The 19,496-nt window shown below is 41.0% G+C and overlaps 1 protein-coding gene across 1 annotated transcript in view; it reads right to left on the bottom strand.

The window, feature by feature from the left end:
* Window positions 1–19,496, bottom strand: part of GRHL2 (grainyhead like transcription factor 2) — a 212,425-nt gene that overhangs the window by 26,103 nt on the left and 166,826 nt on the right. The window contains exons 9-11 of the mRNA XM_089518384.1: window positions 19,013–19,171; window positions 5,974–6,061; window positions 5,737–5,873 (exon numbers count right to left, since the gene is read on the bottom strand). Of these exons, the coding sequence (XP_089374510.1) occupies window positions 5,737–5,873; window positions 5,974–6,061; window positions 19,013–19,171 (384 nt within the window). The remainder of the gene's footprint in view (window positions 1–5,736; window positions 5,874–5,973; window positions 6,062–19,012; window positions 19,172–19,496) is intronic.

Raw genomic sequence — 19,496 nt, 5'->3', positions numbered from 1 at the left:
GATGATCTCTCCCAGCGGTTTCATGTAAATGTTAAATAGCATGGGAGACAGAATGGCTCCTTGAGGGACCCCGGTTTTAAGGGCCCGCTCGCTGGAGCACACGTCTCCCAGCTGCACCATCTGGGACCTCCCAGAGAGGTAGGAGCGGAACCACTGGAGCGCAGTGCCCCCGATTCCCACCTCAGCTAGGCGCCCCAGAAGGATACCATGGTCTATGGTATCGAATGTGAATAGGGTAGCATTGTGGAGATGCTATGGTAATGGAATGCACCACCTCCCAGAAGTAATGATTCCAAGAACTTCTCTCTTTGTTGAAAATCACTGACTCATTCCATCCTGTTTAGGCCTCTCCTGTTCATTCCTGAATGGCCTCTGCAGGAAACATCCCTATTGGATTGTGCCCTTTGATTTAGTTTAATTTACCTGGTTTTGTTCTTAGAAAAATGCTGTTTAACATTTACATGAAGCCGCTGGGTGAGATCATCTGGAGACATGGGGCGGGTGTTATCAGTACACTGATGGCACCCAAATTTATTTCTCTATGTCTCGGACTGTTTCAGTGACCAAGGAGGGCATCTCCCCCCTGAATGACTGCCTGAATTAAGTAATGGATTGGATGAGGGAAAATAGACTTAAGCTGAATCCAAATAAAATGGAGGTACTCGTGATAGGTAACCTCAATCCGGGTATGGAGATAAGTTCGCCAGTTCTAGATGGGGTTACACTTCCCCTGAAAGACTGCGTCCGCAGCTTGAGGGTGCTCCAGGATTCGTCGCTTCAACTGTCTTCTCAGATTGATGCGACAACCAGGAGTGCCTGCTATCAGCTTCAGCTGATATGCCAGTTACGCCCCTACCTGGAGCAGCAGGACCTAGAAACGGTTGTACATGCTCTAGTAACCTCTCGCCTTGATTTCTGCAATGCGCTCTACATGGGGCAACCTTTGTGCCACGTCCAGAAGCTCCAACTAATACAAAACATGGCAGCCAGACTGGTTGCTGGAAAATGCAAGTTCGACCATATTACACCTATTTTAAAATCACTACATTGGCTGTGCTTCTGGGCACAGTACAAGGTGTTGGTTATCACCTATAAAGCCCTACATGGCCTGGGTCCAGTCTACTTGAAGGAATACCTCCTCCCATACAAGCCTTCCCGTACACTCCGATCTTCCGGGAAAAACCTTTTACAGTGAAGAAAGACCAGACTGGTGATGACCTCCGGAGGTCCTTCTCTGTCACTGCTCCAAAAGCTTGGAATGACCTGCCGGAAGAGATTCACCATTTATCCTCACTCAAGGCTTTTCAAAAGGCGACAAAAACCTTCCAGCAGGCCTTCCCCAATTGATAATGTCCAGAACCAATTGAATCCCCCTTTTATTGTTTTTCTTATGTCTGATTTGTTTTTAACTTTGATGTATTGTTTGTACTTTTTACACATTTTTTTACTGTTTAATTTTATAGTTGGGAGGGAGGATTGGGTCGGGGTTTTGTGGGGCTTGTTGTTTTTATTGTTGTATATTGTATTTACTTTGTTGTTACCTGCCTCGATCCTCAATCGGAAGAGGCGGGATATAAATAAATATTATTATTATTATTATTATTATTATTATTATTGGTGTTTTAGACTTCAGCTCCCACAGGTATCAGCCTTCTTGCCCAGTGCTCTGGGATTCTGGAAGCTGAAGCTCAAAACACCTGGAAGGCCAGAGTGCAAGCTATCTTGATTACTGGTCTGTCCTACAGCTGACAATTTCCTCAGTTTGGGAGAAACAGCAGAGGAGGTAAGTAGGTAGCATGGCAGTCCCCAATACCCTCTCACACCCAGCTAGCATGATAATTCATCATGTTGGCTAGGAGCTGTCAAAGAACTAACTTTTCCAGGCTTTGTTCTCTCACACGTTCTCATTTCTCAACAGACTGCAGGTCTGGACAGGCTGCTCTTGCCAGAAATAAATTCCTTACTTACAGAGAACTTTTTGAAATTAATCTGAAAACCATATGTAATTAGTCTGGCTCTATCTTGTCTGTTTTCAAGTTCCAAATAAACAGTACAGCTACAATCTAACAAAGAGATAGAAATGTACACAGTTAAATCAATGGACTTAACTGCACCTATGTAACACAACATTGGAAATAGCTGGTGTGCTGTTGTGGTTCGAATGCTAGACTTAAGACCACAGAGGCCTGTGTTCAAATCTCCACTAAATTACCTAATTTAGTGGATGATCATGGTTCACTCTCTTGTCTCAAAGTGCAGTTGTGAGGAAGGGAAAAAAACAGGAAGAGACAACAGTAACTATGCAAAGCTCCTTCGAAGAGAGATGAAATAAACAGTAGATAGTAGCTTAGTAGAAACTCAGAGAGAATCAGACCATTGATTCATCAAACTCAATATTTGACTCCATACTGATGAGTAGTGGTTAAGGTTCCTTGTCACCTGTGAGTTTAGTTCTAGACCTCCCAATTATCTGAGAAGCAGAGGGCAGGGTGGTGGTAGCTGAGATGATGGATCTTTTCAGCAACTACACATTATTTGGAACTATCCCTGCTGTAAGGCAAAATATTCTGGAATGACTTGGTCTTGAATGAATAATGAAGACCCACTTACAAATGAAGACAGAAGACTTAGAGCCACTGGATGGCATTCCTTTGGTAACTTACACTGTTGTGATACACCATTATATAGCATAAGGCACTTTTTGGAGCAGTGCATAAGGCACTAGAGGGACAGGAGAGAAAGTCACAACCATTCTCTGTTTCCAGCCCACAAGTAGCTTGGGAGCCAACAGAATAGCTTTCTCGCTTACTTAGATGATTTCCCATGCTGTTCCCTCCACCAGCCACAGCACCTGCAACCATTTTACCCTTGCCATTGGGCTGTCATCAGTGATATCAGTGCACTTATGCCGGCAACAAGATCACAGTCACTAAGTGGAACTGGCTTCTTGACACTTATCCATGCAGCTGCCTCCATTCTTTGACACTAGTTGGAGGCTTAGCTATAGGGATTGTCTCGATGAGTGCTTGCACTTCAAATTTCACCATCACAGTCCTGATGACAGGCAGAAAACTTTTCCAGCCCTAGCTGAAGATTGAATTAATTAATTTTTGAATGCATAGCATATGCTCCACCACTAAGCTACATCCCCCAAAATTACTGGATAGTCGTTTATGGGTCAAATAATGATGGAACACTGAATAGTGACATGTCTTAGAGAGATGTGTATAGTATGCTAGCATGCCAGTCATAACAATTATGAACGATCTGTTCTTTACATGAGAAAACAATATACATTTCTTACTTTAAAGCAGGATTCTAGTTTAAAAGGATTTGTAAAGGAAATTCACTTTCCCTTGGCATTCCCACTGTGTTGACATCTACTATTACGTTTGCTCCCTTCAGTGCTAGCAAATAGTTTTGTAGCTGACAGGTAGCATCACAGTGCCTAAAGTACTAATAATTTCTAAATGGAGGCTGATTAAAATAAATTAACTGTAAACTTCAACCCTTGCCACTTTAAGTTTTGTTACACCGAGCATCCTAGTCAGGATGCTGATCATTCAGCTCATCATTTTGTCTGTCTTAATGTTCTTTAGACTCTTATTCTAAGTTAATGTGCATCAAGACATGAGATGAATGAAAGTAAATTTACTGCTTACCTAAAACAGAATTAAACTGAGTTTTTGAAACGCAATCCCAAAAGCTCCATATAAATGCTATTACTTTTAATTATATTCTATTGCTGAGAGTCAGTGTGGTGTAGTGGTTTGATTGTTGAAATAGGACATTGGAAGACCATGGTTCAAATCTCTGCTCAACCATGGAAACCCACTGTATGATCTTGAGTAAGTTATACTTTCTCAGCCTCAGAGGAAGGCAAAGGCAAACTCCCTCTGGAGAAACTTGCGAGGAAAACCCCATGATAGGGTTGCCTACCTGAACAAAGCCCCTCTGAACAAATTCTGACAAGAAAACCCTGTGATACATTTGTTTTAGGGTCACCATAAGTCAGGAATGACTTGAAGGGATACAACAATAACAACAACAGCAACACCAACATTCTTTTGCTAGATACAAGAATTTAAACAGCTCTGGCTTTGTAATCATCTTTGGCTTTTAAACTATTTTTAAATGAGATTGTTTCAGTCTCTTTTTAAATAATGGCCAATATCCAGCATGAGAGATGTAGCTACAATGACATAGCTATGATCCATTTCCTGATCCAACCTGCCAAAACTCAGCTTAATCTTAATCTAAGGAGTTTATCATATGGGAGACAGGATAGGAACACGATTGCTTCCCCATCCTTATCCTGTCCATGGCCCATTCTGTAAATCAGTTTCACATGAAAGCGGGCTGAAAAGCACTCTGCTCAGTGAAGGACAAGAAAGACCCCCTCACAGCCACAGGAGTTTACTGCATACCATGCAGCTGTGGACAAGTCTACATAGGGACTACCAAACGCAGTGTACAAACACAAATCAAAGAACACGAGAGACAGTATAGACTGAGTCAGCCAGAAAAATTAGCAGTAGCAGAACATGTTATAAACCATCCTGGGCACAAAATACTGTTTGATAACACTGAAATTCTGGACCATGCCAACAACTATCAGGTCAGAATGCAGTCACTGAAATCCATAAACATCTGGATAATTCCAACCGGAAAGAAGAAACCCTAAAAGTGAACCAAGTTTGGCTACCAGTCCTGAAAAATAGCAAAATCAGGACTCAGCAAATGCAAATGAGAAACCACCCAGGGTCAGGGGCTTTCCCAGCAGACAATGATCACCAATTAGCAGACACGAATCCTCTTGCACTATCCTCCCACCTTGAGGCCCTGCCATCAATAACATAACAATACACAGATTAACATGGAAATTACTCTTCCCTACGCAGGGTCACACAGTGTGTATATATATCGAACTCTCTTCCATGCCAGCATTTTCTGAAGATGCCAGCCACAGATGCTGGAGAAATGTCAAGAATTAACTCTGCTAGAATATGGCCACCTAGCCCAAAAAACCCAAAAAACTATGGATGCTGGCCATGAAAGCCCTTGACTTCACAGTGAGGGAATTGGTTATATTTAGCATGGAGAAGAGATAACTGAGAGGTGATATGACAGATGTATTTAAACAATTGAAATGATGTCATGCAGAAAGTGGAGTGAGCTTCTTTTTTGCAGCTACAGTGGGTAGGATCTGAAGCCATGGATTCAAATTAGAAGAAAAGAGATTCCAGCTAAGCATTAATAAGAACTTTCCAATGGTAAGAGTCATTTGATATTGAAGCAGCCTGATTTAGAAAGTGAGGGACTTTCCTTCATTGGAGGTTTTTCAACAGAGATTATTGGACACTTCTCAGGGTTGCTTTAGCAGTGGATTCCTGCAGGGCAGGAGATTGGATTAGATGGCCCTTGTGGTGTCTTCCAATACTGTGAAACTATGATACTATAATACCTTTTGTTGGCTGGCCAGGAAATTCTGGCAGTTATTTATTTTTTTAAAGTAATTTTCCAAAGATGTGCTTGGTTATTGACAGTTTGTGTCACTCTCCTACTGATATCAACAGAATATTATTGGAGCTGGGTTGTGCCTGCTCCATGATCATGACCACTCACTGCTGAACTAACTACTCTGCTGTAGATGTGAAAAGATACCCTTCTCCACAAGTATCAACCACAAAGCTTGCAAAGATTCTATGCATCCCCAGCTTTGTCCCCCTTACTTACCTGCCCAGCTCTTTGGAGGTTCCCAAAGTGAACATCTGGTATGAACAGAACAGGCTGGGACTCCAGGTCTGCCATTGTTTTGAAGTAGGTGATGTCGCTTTTCTTTTGGAGGGGGGCTGTGGTCAGTTTTCCTTCAGCTGTTCACAGGAGAACAAGGGTACAGTTAATGACTGGGCTAGCATTGCAATTATGGCTGAACACAAATATAGATGAAAAGGAAGAGAATATGTTTCTCACCATTACTACATGGGGGCTGAGATAATTGAGTTTTTGCTCTCTTTCTGTTTTGCTTCCTCTCTTCATCTCGGATTTTCCTCTCAGCTCCCTGTCATGAGAAGCATAGATATAAAAATAAATGAGTCTACTGCATGTGAGATTTCCGTTTAACAGGGACAAATGGCTGATAGTTGTTGAACTGGCTTAGTCAAATATCCTCCTAAAGACAGGTGTTATCTAGATCTTCGGCTATCACCACCACATGCCTGTTGTGAAAGAACCACATTTTTCTTCATGGTGTGGATCAAATCTGGAACTTGATACATTATATTTTTAAATATGGTTAATAAGAACTAAAAGTGAACAATAGGCACAGCCCAAGATATTTGTCTCCTAAGGAGAAGAAAGAAATGGTGTGCCACGCTGACTTAAATTAAGGTGCACAGTAACTATATCCAGTCAGATTATTTTTGCACACGAGGCAGAAAATCCCACAAATACTTCTTTAAATCCCTAGGAGGAGAATGTTGGTCTGAGTGTTGGACTAGGGTTCCAGGAGCCCAGGGTTCAAACACTTGCTCAGTCATGACAGCCTACTGGGTGACCTTGGGCATGCCATACTCTCTAAGTTTGAGATGAAATAAATGGCAAATCTCATGTGAATAAATCTTGCCAAGAAAACCTTCTGATAGGGTTGCCATAAATTGGTGTCAGTCTGAAGGCACATAGAAACCTACAACAAATCCCTCACAGGAAAAATACTATAACAAGACGCTGATAATTTGCTGCCTATTTAGAACACCCTAAATCCCACACTACTTAATGATATGGCACGCCTAATACTAAACCAATGATTATTAAATATGGGCACAATAGCTTTATGTAGCCATTAGGGTATTTTAATCCATATGGGGCAAAAGTGTCTGGATGTAGCTGTATTTGTTGCTGTGGTTCTCAGTTTTTAAAAATATATGAACAATGTTTCTGTTGTTCCAGACTATTTTTAGGCAATTCCCAACGCCAGCTGCAACATTCTATTCCCATACTGAAGTCGGGTTTCTTTTGGATCCTGAAGCAAGGGAGAAGATTTGCCCTTCATACCACAGGACCACCTCAGCAAACAACAGTTTGTTAAAAAAATAATAATAGTTGAGAGTCCTTGTGTAGATCCAAGAAACTGCTACAAACAGTCCTCCAAAAGAATGGAACAAATGGACCTAGAAGTGACAACAACTGGCAAACCCCAGAAAACCTCAAAGACCTATATCATGGGAATTCATGTTTCTTTAGTCCAAGCTGGAAAACCTGGAGTTTATCACATTAGTGAAATCCTGCTAGGAAATCCTGCTAGATTTAAAGTGAAAAGGAAAAAAACAACAAACCCACAAATGTGGGAAGTTTATCAGATGATGTCACTGTTAAAGTGAAATAACGCGAAGTTAAACCAGAGGTAAAGCAGAGAAAAACGCCAGCTTTTTATTTTTGGAACTTCCCAAAAGTAAAAAGCTACCATTTTTCTCTGTTTTACCTTCAGTTTAACTTTGTGTTATTTCACTTTAGCAGCATTGCAGTTTATAAACTTCCCACATTTGCATTTTTTTAAAAAAGTTTAAATCTAGTTTAAATCACGTTTCCCAGTGGGATTTTGCTACCATTCCCTGAGTCGCTAGTTCACCCTAGTTAGTTTTACAGGATATAATTGTCCTAGGAAGGGTTTGGCAGCCACCACAACACAAATGCTTTTGTCTTAACCTGCAACAGAGCAAAGCACAGTAATTATTTTCTAAGAATGTGAGAATAATTCTGCTTGTTTATACTTAAGGTTCATCTAGTTCAGTAACCAGTTCAGAGCTTGGAAAATGTAGGGTTTTGGACAACTCTCAGAATCCCCTAGCCAACATGGCCACCGATGAAGTTATCTCAGAAAATCTGTGAAGTATAATCCAAGAAAAATAACTTTCCCTATCGCTGATCCTATTTTCCACAATCATAGGCCAATTGCATGCCACTAGAAAGCCAGTATGTATGGCATGAAATAAATACACACATCATTGCTCCTTGTTCCCCTCTTTTCTCCTACATGCATTTTCATGCACAAATTTTTCAAAACTACATCTCTGCAACCCTTGGAGGCTTTCTTCATCCAGATACTTCTGATTTCCCCAGTCTGGTGGATTTATTTCCTATTTAAAGGTAGATAAACCCAACTGGTAAGACAGAAGAGACACAAATATGCTTTGGAACATTGTTTCATAGCCATCATATTTAGCAGGTACTAAGCAAGTCTTTATGGGAAATAAAACGAAGGGGCAACATATCTACATGAATCACTTCCTCATATATCAACAGAATAGTTGTGCTAAATCAAACCACTGCATTCATTTCCATCTGGTACCCAACTTAGAAAAGTTACTTTTTTGAACATGCTGGTTGGGAAAGACTGGGGTTCTTGTCCAAAAAAGCATCATTTCCAGTCTCTCATTCAGCCTTTAATCTGCTCCCTGACCTTCCCCAATTTTGCTTTCAGTGTTAACATATTAATACCTGCAACTGGAAGGATTAAAGCAGTACTTCAGACAATCACTGAAGCTTGCAAGCTATTAAAATCAAGCTTGCAAACAGCTAATTTGAAAACTCAGATCTGTCCTGTGGGACTATAAGACATACCTCTGTTGATTCAGTAGGCCTAAAAGCAATTTTGCAGTCACTACTCTTATGATATGCAAATACATTACTATACAACTGCATACCACTATGTAAATACTAAAGAGCAAGGAGGTTCTATTTAAGTGCCTAAAAGAAAACTTCACAATGAAACAGAAATGCAATCTGTTCAGTACAATAAAATGGCCACGTAGATCAACACCCATTGGGACCAACTAACACTTCTGAAACAACAAGGAAACTGTCACATAAATTGGAAGTCTCCTGGAAACAAAATGAGCAAATGGGACAAGAGGAGAGGAGCAAAATGACTCATGTACACAAATGAAGATAAAAGCAAATATCCCACAATTGTTGGGGAAGGGGTTGTATCAACCACATATGATTCCAGTTTCTTAAAACAGGGGGCCTTTCATACTACATAACCATAGCACTATGATTCTACTTTAACCATTGCTGGATCCTATGGAATCCTGGGATTTGTAGTCTGGTGAGGTCCGGGAGCTTTCTAGCTGAGAATTCTAAATGTGCCTCCCTAAACTGCATCTCTGAGGATACTATAGGATAAAACCATGGCAGCTGAGGTGGAATAATAGCACTAATAACTGTGTAGTGTGAAAGGGCTCAAGATGTGGGCAACATATAGCCCAGAGGCTCATGCAGTTTCAGTTTGATCTCACATGGCTCTCATCCTAATCTCAACAGCCTTCTACAAATTATCAGATCAATCCTTTGCAAGAGTGATCTGTCCCTTCCTAAGCAGTCTGTGGTATGGGGGAAAAGAGAGAGTGGGACAGACAGAAGGAGGTGGCATGGAAACAGAGGGTGAAAAGGTACCATTAACATAGCCTGAAACTCTCCTGATTTAGCAGGTACAGTCCCAATTAATCTTCCATCATCCCACGTTTTCAGGTGCTTTTAAAATGTTCTAGTTTCTCTCTCTTCTCCCCCTCCCACCTTTCTTCTAAGTTTACATCAATTGCTTCAAATTGAATTCAAAGTGCAAAAGGAGTTTGCACTCAATTAATGCATCAGAGGGAGAGGAGAGAAATGGGCATGATTTTGCCCTTCCCACTAGTCCCAGGCTAAAGAAAGTGCTGCAGCATCGCCTAGTTTTCTTTGTTCTTCCTCATTAATAACTTGTCATCTTGACAAAATTCTGACATTGGTTGGCCACATATATCCTAGTTTTCAATCTGTGAAATATTGAAGGGCATGCATTAAAAGACAGAAAGAAAGAGAGAAGAGGGGTTGGTTTACCTATTTTTGTCTAGAACTTGAAAAGTGATGTTTTTGTACTAGTATGCTTAGATTCCATCATTGGCCATGCTGGCTAGAGGATTCTGGTAGTTGCAATCCTCACAAGTAATTCTTCTAAACTCTGCTTTTGCTGGCCCCATCCATCACAAATTCCAGCCCTGTCTACTTCCAGAGTGAGCCCACAAAGATATTAACTTCAAAAAGAATTCAGTCCTTAGTATGAAAAAGAATGCCTATCTCTGCCTTAAACCAAAACTTTTGTGCAGCATTAGCAGTGAGTTTTTCCAACCAACCATGAAGTGCGATTTCCTGAGGGCCATTCCAATTTCCAAGGCTTGGGATATTCAATGGAGGGGGGGGGGTAAATACCTTTTATTTATCATTTTAGACTGCAATAATCTTAAAGATCTTATCTATCCATCACCTTGCAATGATGATTTCCCAGTGTGACACCAAAGTCATTAAATGTCTGTGTAATTTCAGCTTGCATCCCCCCCCCCGCCCCCTTTGCACTTTGCACTGCTATTTAAGTTTGTGCCAAGTTAGTGAATAAGCTATCCTTTCTGTAGCATTTCATTTTCACTGAGCCTGAATAGAAAATGGGACATAAGTCAATGGGAAACCATGTGAAGATCTTTTGGATTTAAGACACTATTGCAAGTGTACACGGTGCAATTCTGCACTGCCAAAGATTCTTTCCTGCTGTGTTTCAAATGGCTTGAACCTTTGAATTTTATTATTTGTCAAGTTCATTTGTCCACGGGAGCCATGGGATGTAATGGTTTGAGCACTGGGCTATGACTCTAGAGATCAGGGTTCAAAATCCTGCTTGGCCATAGGAACCTACTGGGTGACCTTGGCATGCCACATTCTCTCAGCCTGAGAGGAAGACAAAGGCAGGCCCTTTTTGAACTGGAGGCCCTAAGGTGAATGTAACATGGGGTTTTCTTGGCAAGTATTGTTCAGAGGAGGTTTGCCATTGCCTTCCCCTGAGGCTGAGTGTGACTTGCCCAAAGTCACCTAGTAGGTTTCATGGCTGAGCTGCGAATCGAACCATGGTCTGCAGAGTTGTAGTCCAACACTCAAACAACTACACCACACTGGCATACATTGGGAGGTAGAAACTGTATATAGAGGCATTTGCAAATCACCTGGAAGTACATGCGGAAACAGTTCAAATTAACAGATTAAGTCACAAGGAAGCAGGAAAAAACTGGACCATTCCTACTTAGCCTGAATTTATTTTGAATAAAGATACTGAAAGACTATCCCAAATTCAAGAGTTCTTTTAAGATAAGAATTCTATTGCATACACAATGGAACACATTCTTCTTTTGGCTTCTGTCTTCAAAGTGATTGACATACCCCGATGCACACATCTTCCAATTGCGCTATGTTCAGGAGTTAAAATACTGTAGCTTTGTCTGGCTCTATATTGAAATACTATTAATATCTGTCTGGTAGTGGGAACATTCATATATTTAAGGTACCTAGAATGAGAGACACTCTTCTGCACAGCCTAGAAGGAAGAAGCAAATTCCTTTAAGGTCAATAAGACTTGGTGGTGGTGGTTGTAATGTGTCTTCAAGTCACCTCTGATGTATGGCCACGCTAGTCATAGAATTTTCTTGGCAAGGTTTATTCAGAAAAGGTTTGCCACTGCCTTCCTCTAAGGCTGAGAGAATGTGACTTGCCCAAGGTCATCTAGTGGGTTTCCATGGCTGAGCAGGGATTTGAATCCTGGTCTCCCAGAGTGCAAGCCCAACCATCAGACTACTACATTACAATAGGATTACTTGTGAGTGCTTTTTCATATTGACTTTTTTATTGTTAAAGCCAGCTTTAGACACATGATCTGCTTAGTTCCTCAATGGTCTCTTCATTTGACAAGGTGGGAAGATTTGTTTACAAGATGGGAGGATACAATGGCTATTTTACTAGAAAAAAATAGTGCTGAAATGTCGAATTCTTTCAAAAAGAGAATGGGACATTAAATTAATATGAAAATACATGGCATTCCTAACAGACCCTGATAAGCAATAAAAACAGCTCACCCTCACCAATAATTCTAGCCTACTCCCTGCAATAGGTCTTGCACTGATTCAGTGTTGTGGCTGATGTTTCCTTGACAACCTACTTAATGCTATTTAAGGGGCTTTAAACAATTCTATCATTTTACGATAATTAGGAATAAGTGTTCACCAGAAGTTGAAAGTGTATTAACGGCATTTTGATTAAGACTGAAGAGAAACAAATCTCAGTACCAGGCTGTCAAGCAGCTGCCTCATATGGCACAGTCAAGGGCATCTGCACTTGTGATTGTCCAAATAACAACAGATTCCACACAGAGCCTGGAAACATCATCATCTTCATCATCATAATGTTCATGACAGTGAAGATCATAATGATCATCATCATTTTATGACAAGTCCCAAAATCTCCCAGCACTGGGCACGTTTGCTAGAGGATCCAAAACCAGATTAAGGCAGCCTTAACTGTCGCCACTGTCAAACCTCTCATTCACTTTTGTTCATCAAATCACATATTTCTGAAATATTGTATAGAAATATATGAAATATATATTGTAGATATGCTATATGGAATAGGTTATAAAAACATCATATATTTATTTCAGTTATTCATGCAACCCAAATGTTACTAGTTAAAATGTAGGGATTTTAGAACCAATAATCTGTCTGTAGAAATGAAGAACTCTGTCTTTCTTTGCATTCCAAAATGGATATAAAGCTTTGTTCAGTCTATGCTACTATGATTTTACTCCTGAGTTTTCTCTGTTTCTCAGTTGCAAGCCATTTTGAATATGTGTCCAGAAAGTAGGTAAATAGGTAGGTAGGTAGGTAGGTAGCACTAGCAAAACAAAATAAGCAAACATATCTTGGGACTGACAGTTTCACAACCTAATTCTTTTTCAAGGGCCTGTTGTGAGGATAAATTTGAGGCATGGATGGGGGAACACCTCAGGGTATCCTACTCCTTTTTGCTACTTTTGGTATCCATCCATCTTGTGAATATGTCTTCACATCATCTGTCAATTTATAGAAACCCCAAGAATTTCATAGCATTTTCTTAGGCAAAGAAAACTCAGAGGTGGTTTTGCCAGTTCCATCTTCTGAAATATAGCCTACAGCATCTTTCATTTGTTGGCAGTCTCCCATCCAAGTACTAACCAGGGCTGACCCAACTTAGTTTCTAAGAGCAGGCAGGATTTGGTGCCTTTATGTGTTGTTGTCACTGTGTGCCTTTAAGGCATTTCTGATTTATGGTGACTCTAAGGTGCCCTATCACGAGGTTTTCTGGGGCTGAGAGGGTATGATGTAGTCAAGGTCACCCAGCGGGTGTCCATGACTAAGCGAGGAATCAACCCCCCATCTCCAGAGTCCTAGTCCTACACTCAACCCACTATGCCATGCTGGCCTGGGGTAGCTATTTACTAAAGCAGGTATTATTTTTATTCTGTACCACTAGATGGCATAAGTAACCTAGTGGAATAGCCATACACACTCAAACTGAGACCAGCATAACTCAGGTGACTCCTGCTGGATTCCAGGAGCCCTTTCACACTACACAATTCTAGATGGAGAGTTAAAACTGATATTGCTAGTTGAAGTCGTTAGATGTTGGCTGTCAAACTCCAAACATTGCACTCATTGGTCCTTGCATCACTGCTTAAGTGGGATGACCATTTAAACTTCACCAAAAAAGAAAAAAGAAAAGAAAGGAAAGGAAAATTCATCGCCAAGAAAGAAAAGAAGGCACAGATCTACACAATATCTCCACATGGACATATAGAGGTATATTGTTGTTGCTAATTGCCAACAAGTCGACTTCAATTTATGGTGACCCTACGAATGAGAGACCTCCAAGTTACTCTGTCATCAACAACCCTGTTCAGGTCTTGTAGACTCGGGGCCATGGCTTCCTTGGTTGAGTCTGTCCATCATGATGTGGTCTTCTTCTTTTCTTACTGTCTTCTATCTGACCAAGCATTATTGTCTATTATTATTATTATTATTAACCTTTATTTATAAAGCGCTGTAAATTTACACAGCGCTGTACATACAATCTTTTTGATTGGACGGTTCCCTGCCCTCAGACTTACAATCTTTTCTAGGAAGTACAGCAGCCTAAGTTTAGTCATGTTGGCTTCTGGGGAGAGCTCAGGCTTTATTTGCTCTAAGACCCATTTATGTCTGTTTAGCAATCTGTGGTATCCATAGAACTCTTCCCAGGATCACATTTCCAATTATTATTTTTTTCCTGTCAGCTTTCTTTGCCAACCAGCTTTCACAACCGTATGTAGAAAATGGAAATACAAAGGCATAGACAATCCTAACTTTAGTTTTCAATGTTATGTCTTAACACTCCAGGATCTTGTCTAGTTGCTTCATAGCTCCCCTTCCAAGTCCTTGTCTTCTAATGTCTTGATTGCAGTCTGATTAGTGACTGAGCCAAGACATGTAAAAACTATTTCAATGTTTCCATTGTCTACTTCAAAGTTATATAAATCATCTTTGGTCTTTATTTTTCTTTTCTTAATGTTAGCAGGTGCAAAAATATAGGTATAGATTTTGAAATAATTAAATACAATACATTTCACCACAGTGGGGCAGAGAGTGACAAACAACACCTGCTAAAGTTCCCTCTTCTACTTGACCATTAAATTGATTTCACCTTGCATCCCAATGACCAGATGACCTATGTGCCTGTCCAGTCTTCTGTAGGTTTTCACTGGTGATGGGCTCTTCTTTCTTGTGGTTCTTTACCATTAAACTGAACTTGACGTAGAATGCTCTTTAGAGAACATTTCTTTTTAAAATGAGGTACATCCTACAGCCTCTACACTACAACCAACTGGTTAAATCAGGAGCCTCAAACATATGGATTACATTCATATTCCATTCACAACTGCAGCCAAGAGAGAACACAAGTACCAAGAAGTCAGAAGATCCAATCAACCTGCAACCTGGAAAGACAACAATCTTGCTGTTTGAGGATGTAGTCCAAAACATTTTTCCAAGCTCTGAATTACTAGAAAATTACTTTTACTAGATAAACAGTTCTACATATTTGAGAATAATACTCCATATCAGTGTGATGCTCTCAACATTTAACTCTAAGTGCAGCATAAACTAAACCCTACACTGTCTTTGTTAAGTGTTTAATAATAATAATAATAATAAATGTTTTATTTGTATACCGCCCTTCCGTAGGATCAGGGCGGTTCACAACATTTAAAAATACATGAGAAATTCCAATAAAACAATTTTAAAATTACAAAACAGTACAAGTACAAGGATAAAACAACAACAAATGCCCCCGGGTTAGCCAACCGTTGCCTGTGCGGCCTTTACGATGGGGGGGCCTATGAGGACTTAATCGGGGAATGCGATTTTAAACAGGTGAGTCTTCAGCTCCCGTTTGAATTGGGCCAGGGAGGTGACTGAGCGGAGCTCTATGGGCAGCGTGTTCCAAAGGGCCGGGGCGGCGATGGAGAAAGACCTCCTCGAAGTGGAGGATAACCTCGCCCCGGGAACCCTAAGGAGTTGCTGCCCAGATGTTCTGAGGGTGCGAGGCAGAATGTATGGGGAGAGGCGGTCCTTCAGGTATCCTGGGCCCAAGCCATTTAGGACTTTATAGGTCATTACCAGCACCTTGTATTGCGCCCGGAAGCAAATGGGCAGCCAATGGAGGTTTTTTAAAACCGGTGTTATATGGCTGGCCCTGGACGTGCCAGTGACCAGCCTTGCAGCCATGTTCTGCACCAATTGAAGCTTCCGGGTTTGGTACAAGGGCTGTCCCATGTAGAGTCCATTGCAGAAATCCAATCTCGAGGTTACCAGGGCATGTACCACAGTTTCAAGGTCCCTCTGGGCCAGGTATGGGCGCAGCTGGCGAAGAAGCCGAAGCTGATAACAGGTGCTCTTGACCGTCGCATTCACCTGAGCAGTCAGGTGAAGCGACGAGTCAAGAAGCACCCCCAGACTGCGCACGGAGTCCTTCACAGGGAACGTGACCCCGTTCAGGACAGGTGGAACCACCGCCATTCCTGGACCAGGGGAACCTATCACAAGTACCTCCGTTTTCTCTGGATTCAGCTTGAGTCGGTTTTCCCTCATCCAGCCCATTACTGACTCCAGACAGGCCACGAGAGGAGAGACGCCATCCTCAGTCACTGCATCAGTCGGGGACATAGAGAAGATTATTTGGGTGTCATCAGCGTACTGATAACCCCGCGCCCCATGTCTCCGGATGATCTCTCCCAGCGGTTTCATGTAGATGTTAAATAGCATGGGAGACAGTGATCATCTAAATGCCCCTGTTGATCAATAAACAGCAAAGTCTTGGTAATAAATGGTATTTTGAGAGCCAGTGTAGTGGTTTGAATGTTGGACATTGGAAGACCAGGGTTCAAATCCCCACTCATTCATGAAAACCCACTGGATGATACTGGGCAGCTCACAGTCTCTCATCCTCAGAGGATGGCAATGGGAAACTCCCCATGTAGGAACTCACCAAGAAAATCTGTAGGGTCACCTTAGGGTCTCCATAATTTGAAAACAACTTGAAGGCAAACAACACACATAACACAAGAGAAGTATTATTTTAAGGCAATAATATTGACAAAGGGATAGGCATTGTAGTCCAACACATCTGAAAGGCTCTAAGTTGAGGAATGATAAGTTATGCATAAGATATGGAAATCAATCAATCAATCAATCAATAAGAACAAGCCAAAGAATGGATTTCAGGAAGAAAGAATTCCTGACATTTGCTGCATCAGGTCAACCTTAGACAGAACTGGGAAAGTTTTGGTTTGGTTTGTTTGTTTGCTTGCTTGCTTTTTAAAATTATAGTTCCCATAGCATCCAAGCCAGAATAGTCTGGAGGATTCTGAGACTTGTAGTAAAAAAGGGTAACTTTTTCAGATCTAACCATGGGAGACTGTATATCCTATTTCTAAAAGTCTCACTGAGCCATACAGGCTCTAGGTTTGATAACATTTTAATTATGCCTGTGTTCTTTTTTCTCCTACTTTTAAGATGGTTTTGATTAGATCAGTCAACACTCATTTCCTGCTCCCCAACCATGAAATGTGAAATATCAATTAAACGCATAGATAGTCAAAGTGATGAATATGTATAATTCAAAGGCTTAGCTCCCTGTTGTCAATAGGTCACCCTTGATGACATCAGGCTCTTTAAGATCTTTTTCTTTTCTTCCCCTCATTACTTTTCAAAAACTGGTAAATGGGAGGAGGGATCAGTAGCAGTATTCATATCTTTGATATTTACTGAGCTTTTAACAGTGTATCTTCAGATCTCTGAAAATATTTGACCTAAAAAATGCCATTAAAGTATAGCACTTCAGATTCCTTACTTGAGGGGAAAACTGATTTTTTTTTAAAAAACAACAACGATGTTTGCTTATTTTCCTAATCTGTTGGTTTTGCCCTAAGTAACAGAGATGTCCAAGCTTCAAAGTGAGAAATCAGGGAGGCAATTCTTAGGCTATGGCTTCATCATTCCTCCTATTGCCCACAGCAGCTATTGCCTCCCAGGAGCTCATGGTTGCTTAGCAACCAGGACCGGACAGTTTCCTCTCTTCCTCATGGATGGGCTGGGATGCAGCATCTAACTGCAACACAACGACTGCAAGGCCAGAAGCAAAAGCAAAAACCTCAATGCAAAACTTGGAGAAGTTGCTTCTGCAGACTTTGTCATGCCCCTTCCAAGTTGTTTCTGACTTACGGCAACCCTGAGGTAACCTTATTACAGGGTAGCTTGCCCAAGGCCATTCAGTGGGTGCTGGAAGTAAATATACATCAACACTTGTGTTTTTTTAGTAATTAGAGGTAGGGAGGAAATTATGTAATGCACATCTTGTTTTTACCTCTGTTCTATGTAAGTCAAGCCTTTTCTGCCTCCTGCCTACAGAGATCACTTCCCCCCTACTTTCCAAAAGTTAGTGTTAATGTTTTACAACCCTTTGTCTGAGAAGGAAGCATCCATGAACAGTGATGTCACTAGCTATGGTGTCACCTGGTGTAAAAAGGGTATGCCTGTGTCCCTCCTCTTCTCCATCTCTAGGCTGGCAAGGGCCTGCGTGCACCATCCTGTTCTTCCCTCCTCTGGGACATTGCCTGGAGATAGAGCAGTTGGGAAGGGCGTGTGTGTGCCCCTCCTGAACCAAAGAGGGAGGAGGGCCCAACTGAATGTCATTCCCCTTCTGGGTGTCACCTAGTGTGGTTCACATTCCCTCACACACATACACACCTCTAGTGACACCACTGTCCATAAAGCTTCTCAGCCTCAGGATGGCTCTTACATCCACACATGAGAGTCAGCATTAGGGACTCTTCAGCAGAAGTACAGGCAACTTTCCTAATCTCTGATGGACTTCTTGCAACAATGCATGTAGATTTTCTTTTTTTAACCTTACCAGAGTGTCCTATATATTTCTATCTCATTTTATACTAGAGCTGCATGGGACACTCTGCACTGCTTAATATAAATACAAATATTTCCTACAGCAGGTTTTCATGGCTGAGCAACAATTCAAACCCTGGACTCCTGGAATGCTAGTTCAATGCTCAAACCACTACACCACACTAGCTCTTCAACTGTGGTAACTGTAGTTTGAAAAGGTAACTCAGAAAATGTAGAACTGCTTAATACTTCACCAAACTACAAATCAAAATTTCCACAGGATGGGGGCATGACAGGTAGGTGGGCAGTTAAAATATAAAGGGACTGCCAAGGTATTCTTGGAAGATAACATGGTGATCAAAATGAGGCCTACTAGTGCTGCCAGTCATGCTGGCAAAGAAGGAAAAGAACAAATGAAAAAAAGGAGGGGGATAACAAAATGAAAATGAAATTAATAAATGTGACTTAAACTGATGAAACTATTCAAGTATTTAATAACTAAAATAATTATTAAATGAAAAGTGTTCTTGCTAGGAGTTAGGAAAACTACTCTTTTGCACTATAATTCCCAGAATACCTCAGCCAACATAACAAGTCCAAAACTACACTGTCTACACTGCTTCTTGGTCACCACTTCTATGTTCAGCAATCAGTATTTTTAGGTGCCTAACACATACACATTATCTTACCTTGTCACAGAAAACCTTGATCTGACAGAAAGCACGATGGATGGGTTTATTGCTGCGATTATTGTAGCTGTATGTATCAATCTGAATCATCAAAGGGAGACCCTTGACTCCTTTTTGTGAAGAAAAGTCTGTGCTCAAGCAGTTCACTGTGATGAAAATCTGATTGGAGAGGAAAAGAGTCAGAAACTGTGCTTATAAAGATATGATTTTTTTTTACCACAAATGAGATTGAAAGAAGTGCAGCCTCTCATTAATCTATAAGGTTCCATTTGCAGTAACCCTTGAAAAATCAGCTTCCATGTAATGGAAATTAGTTTGCCTTAATTAATCATTGCTTAATTCAGCATTTTAGCAAAAGCAATCTGGCATGGACAAAATGGCTCCTTTGACTCAACTAGTACAACTACTTTACAAAGGATACATTAGAATCAATAAAAGAAATTTACTAGAAGCCTATAGCCAAATTTACAAGAAATGTGCAGCC

Source organism: Sceloporus occidentalis, unplaced genomic scaffold (assembly GCF_023333645.1).
Source record: "Sceloporus occidentalis isolate IW3139 unplaced genomic scaffold, rSceOcc1.0.p SCAF_3, whole genome shotgun sequence".
Lineage (NCBI taxonomy): Eukaryota > Metazoa > Chordata > Lepidosauria > Squamata > Phrynosomatidae > Sceloporus > Sceloporus occidentalis.
This window is presented reverse-complemented; position numbering and strand designations above follow the sequence as displayed.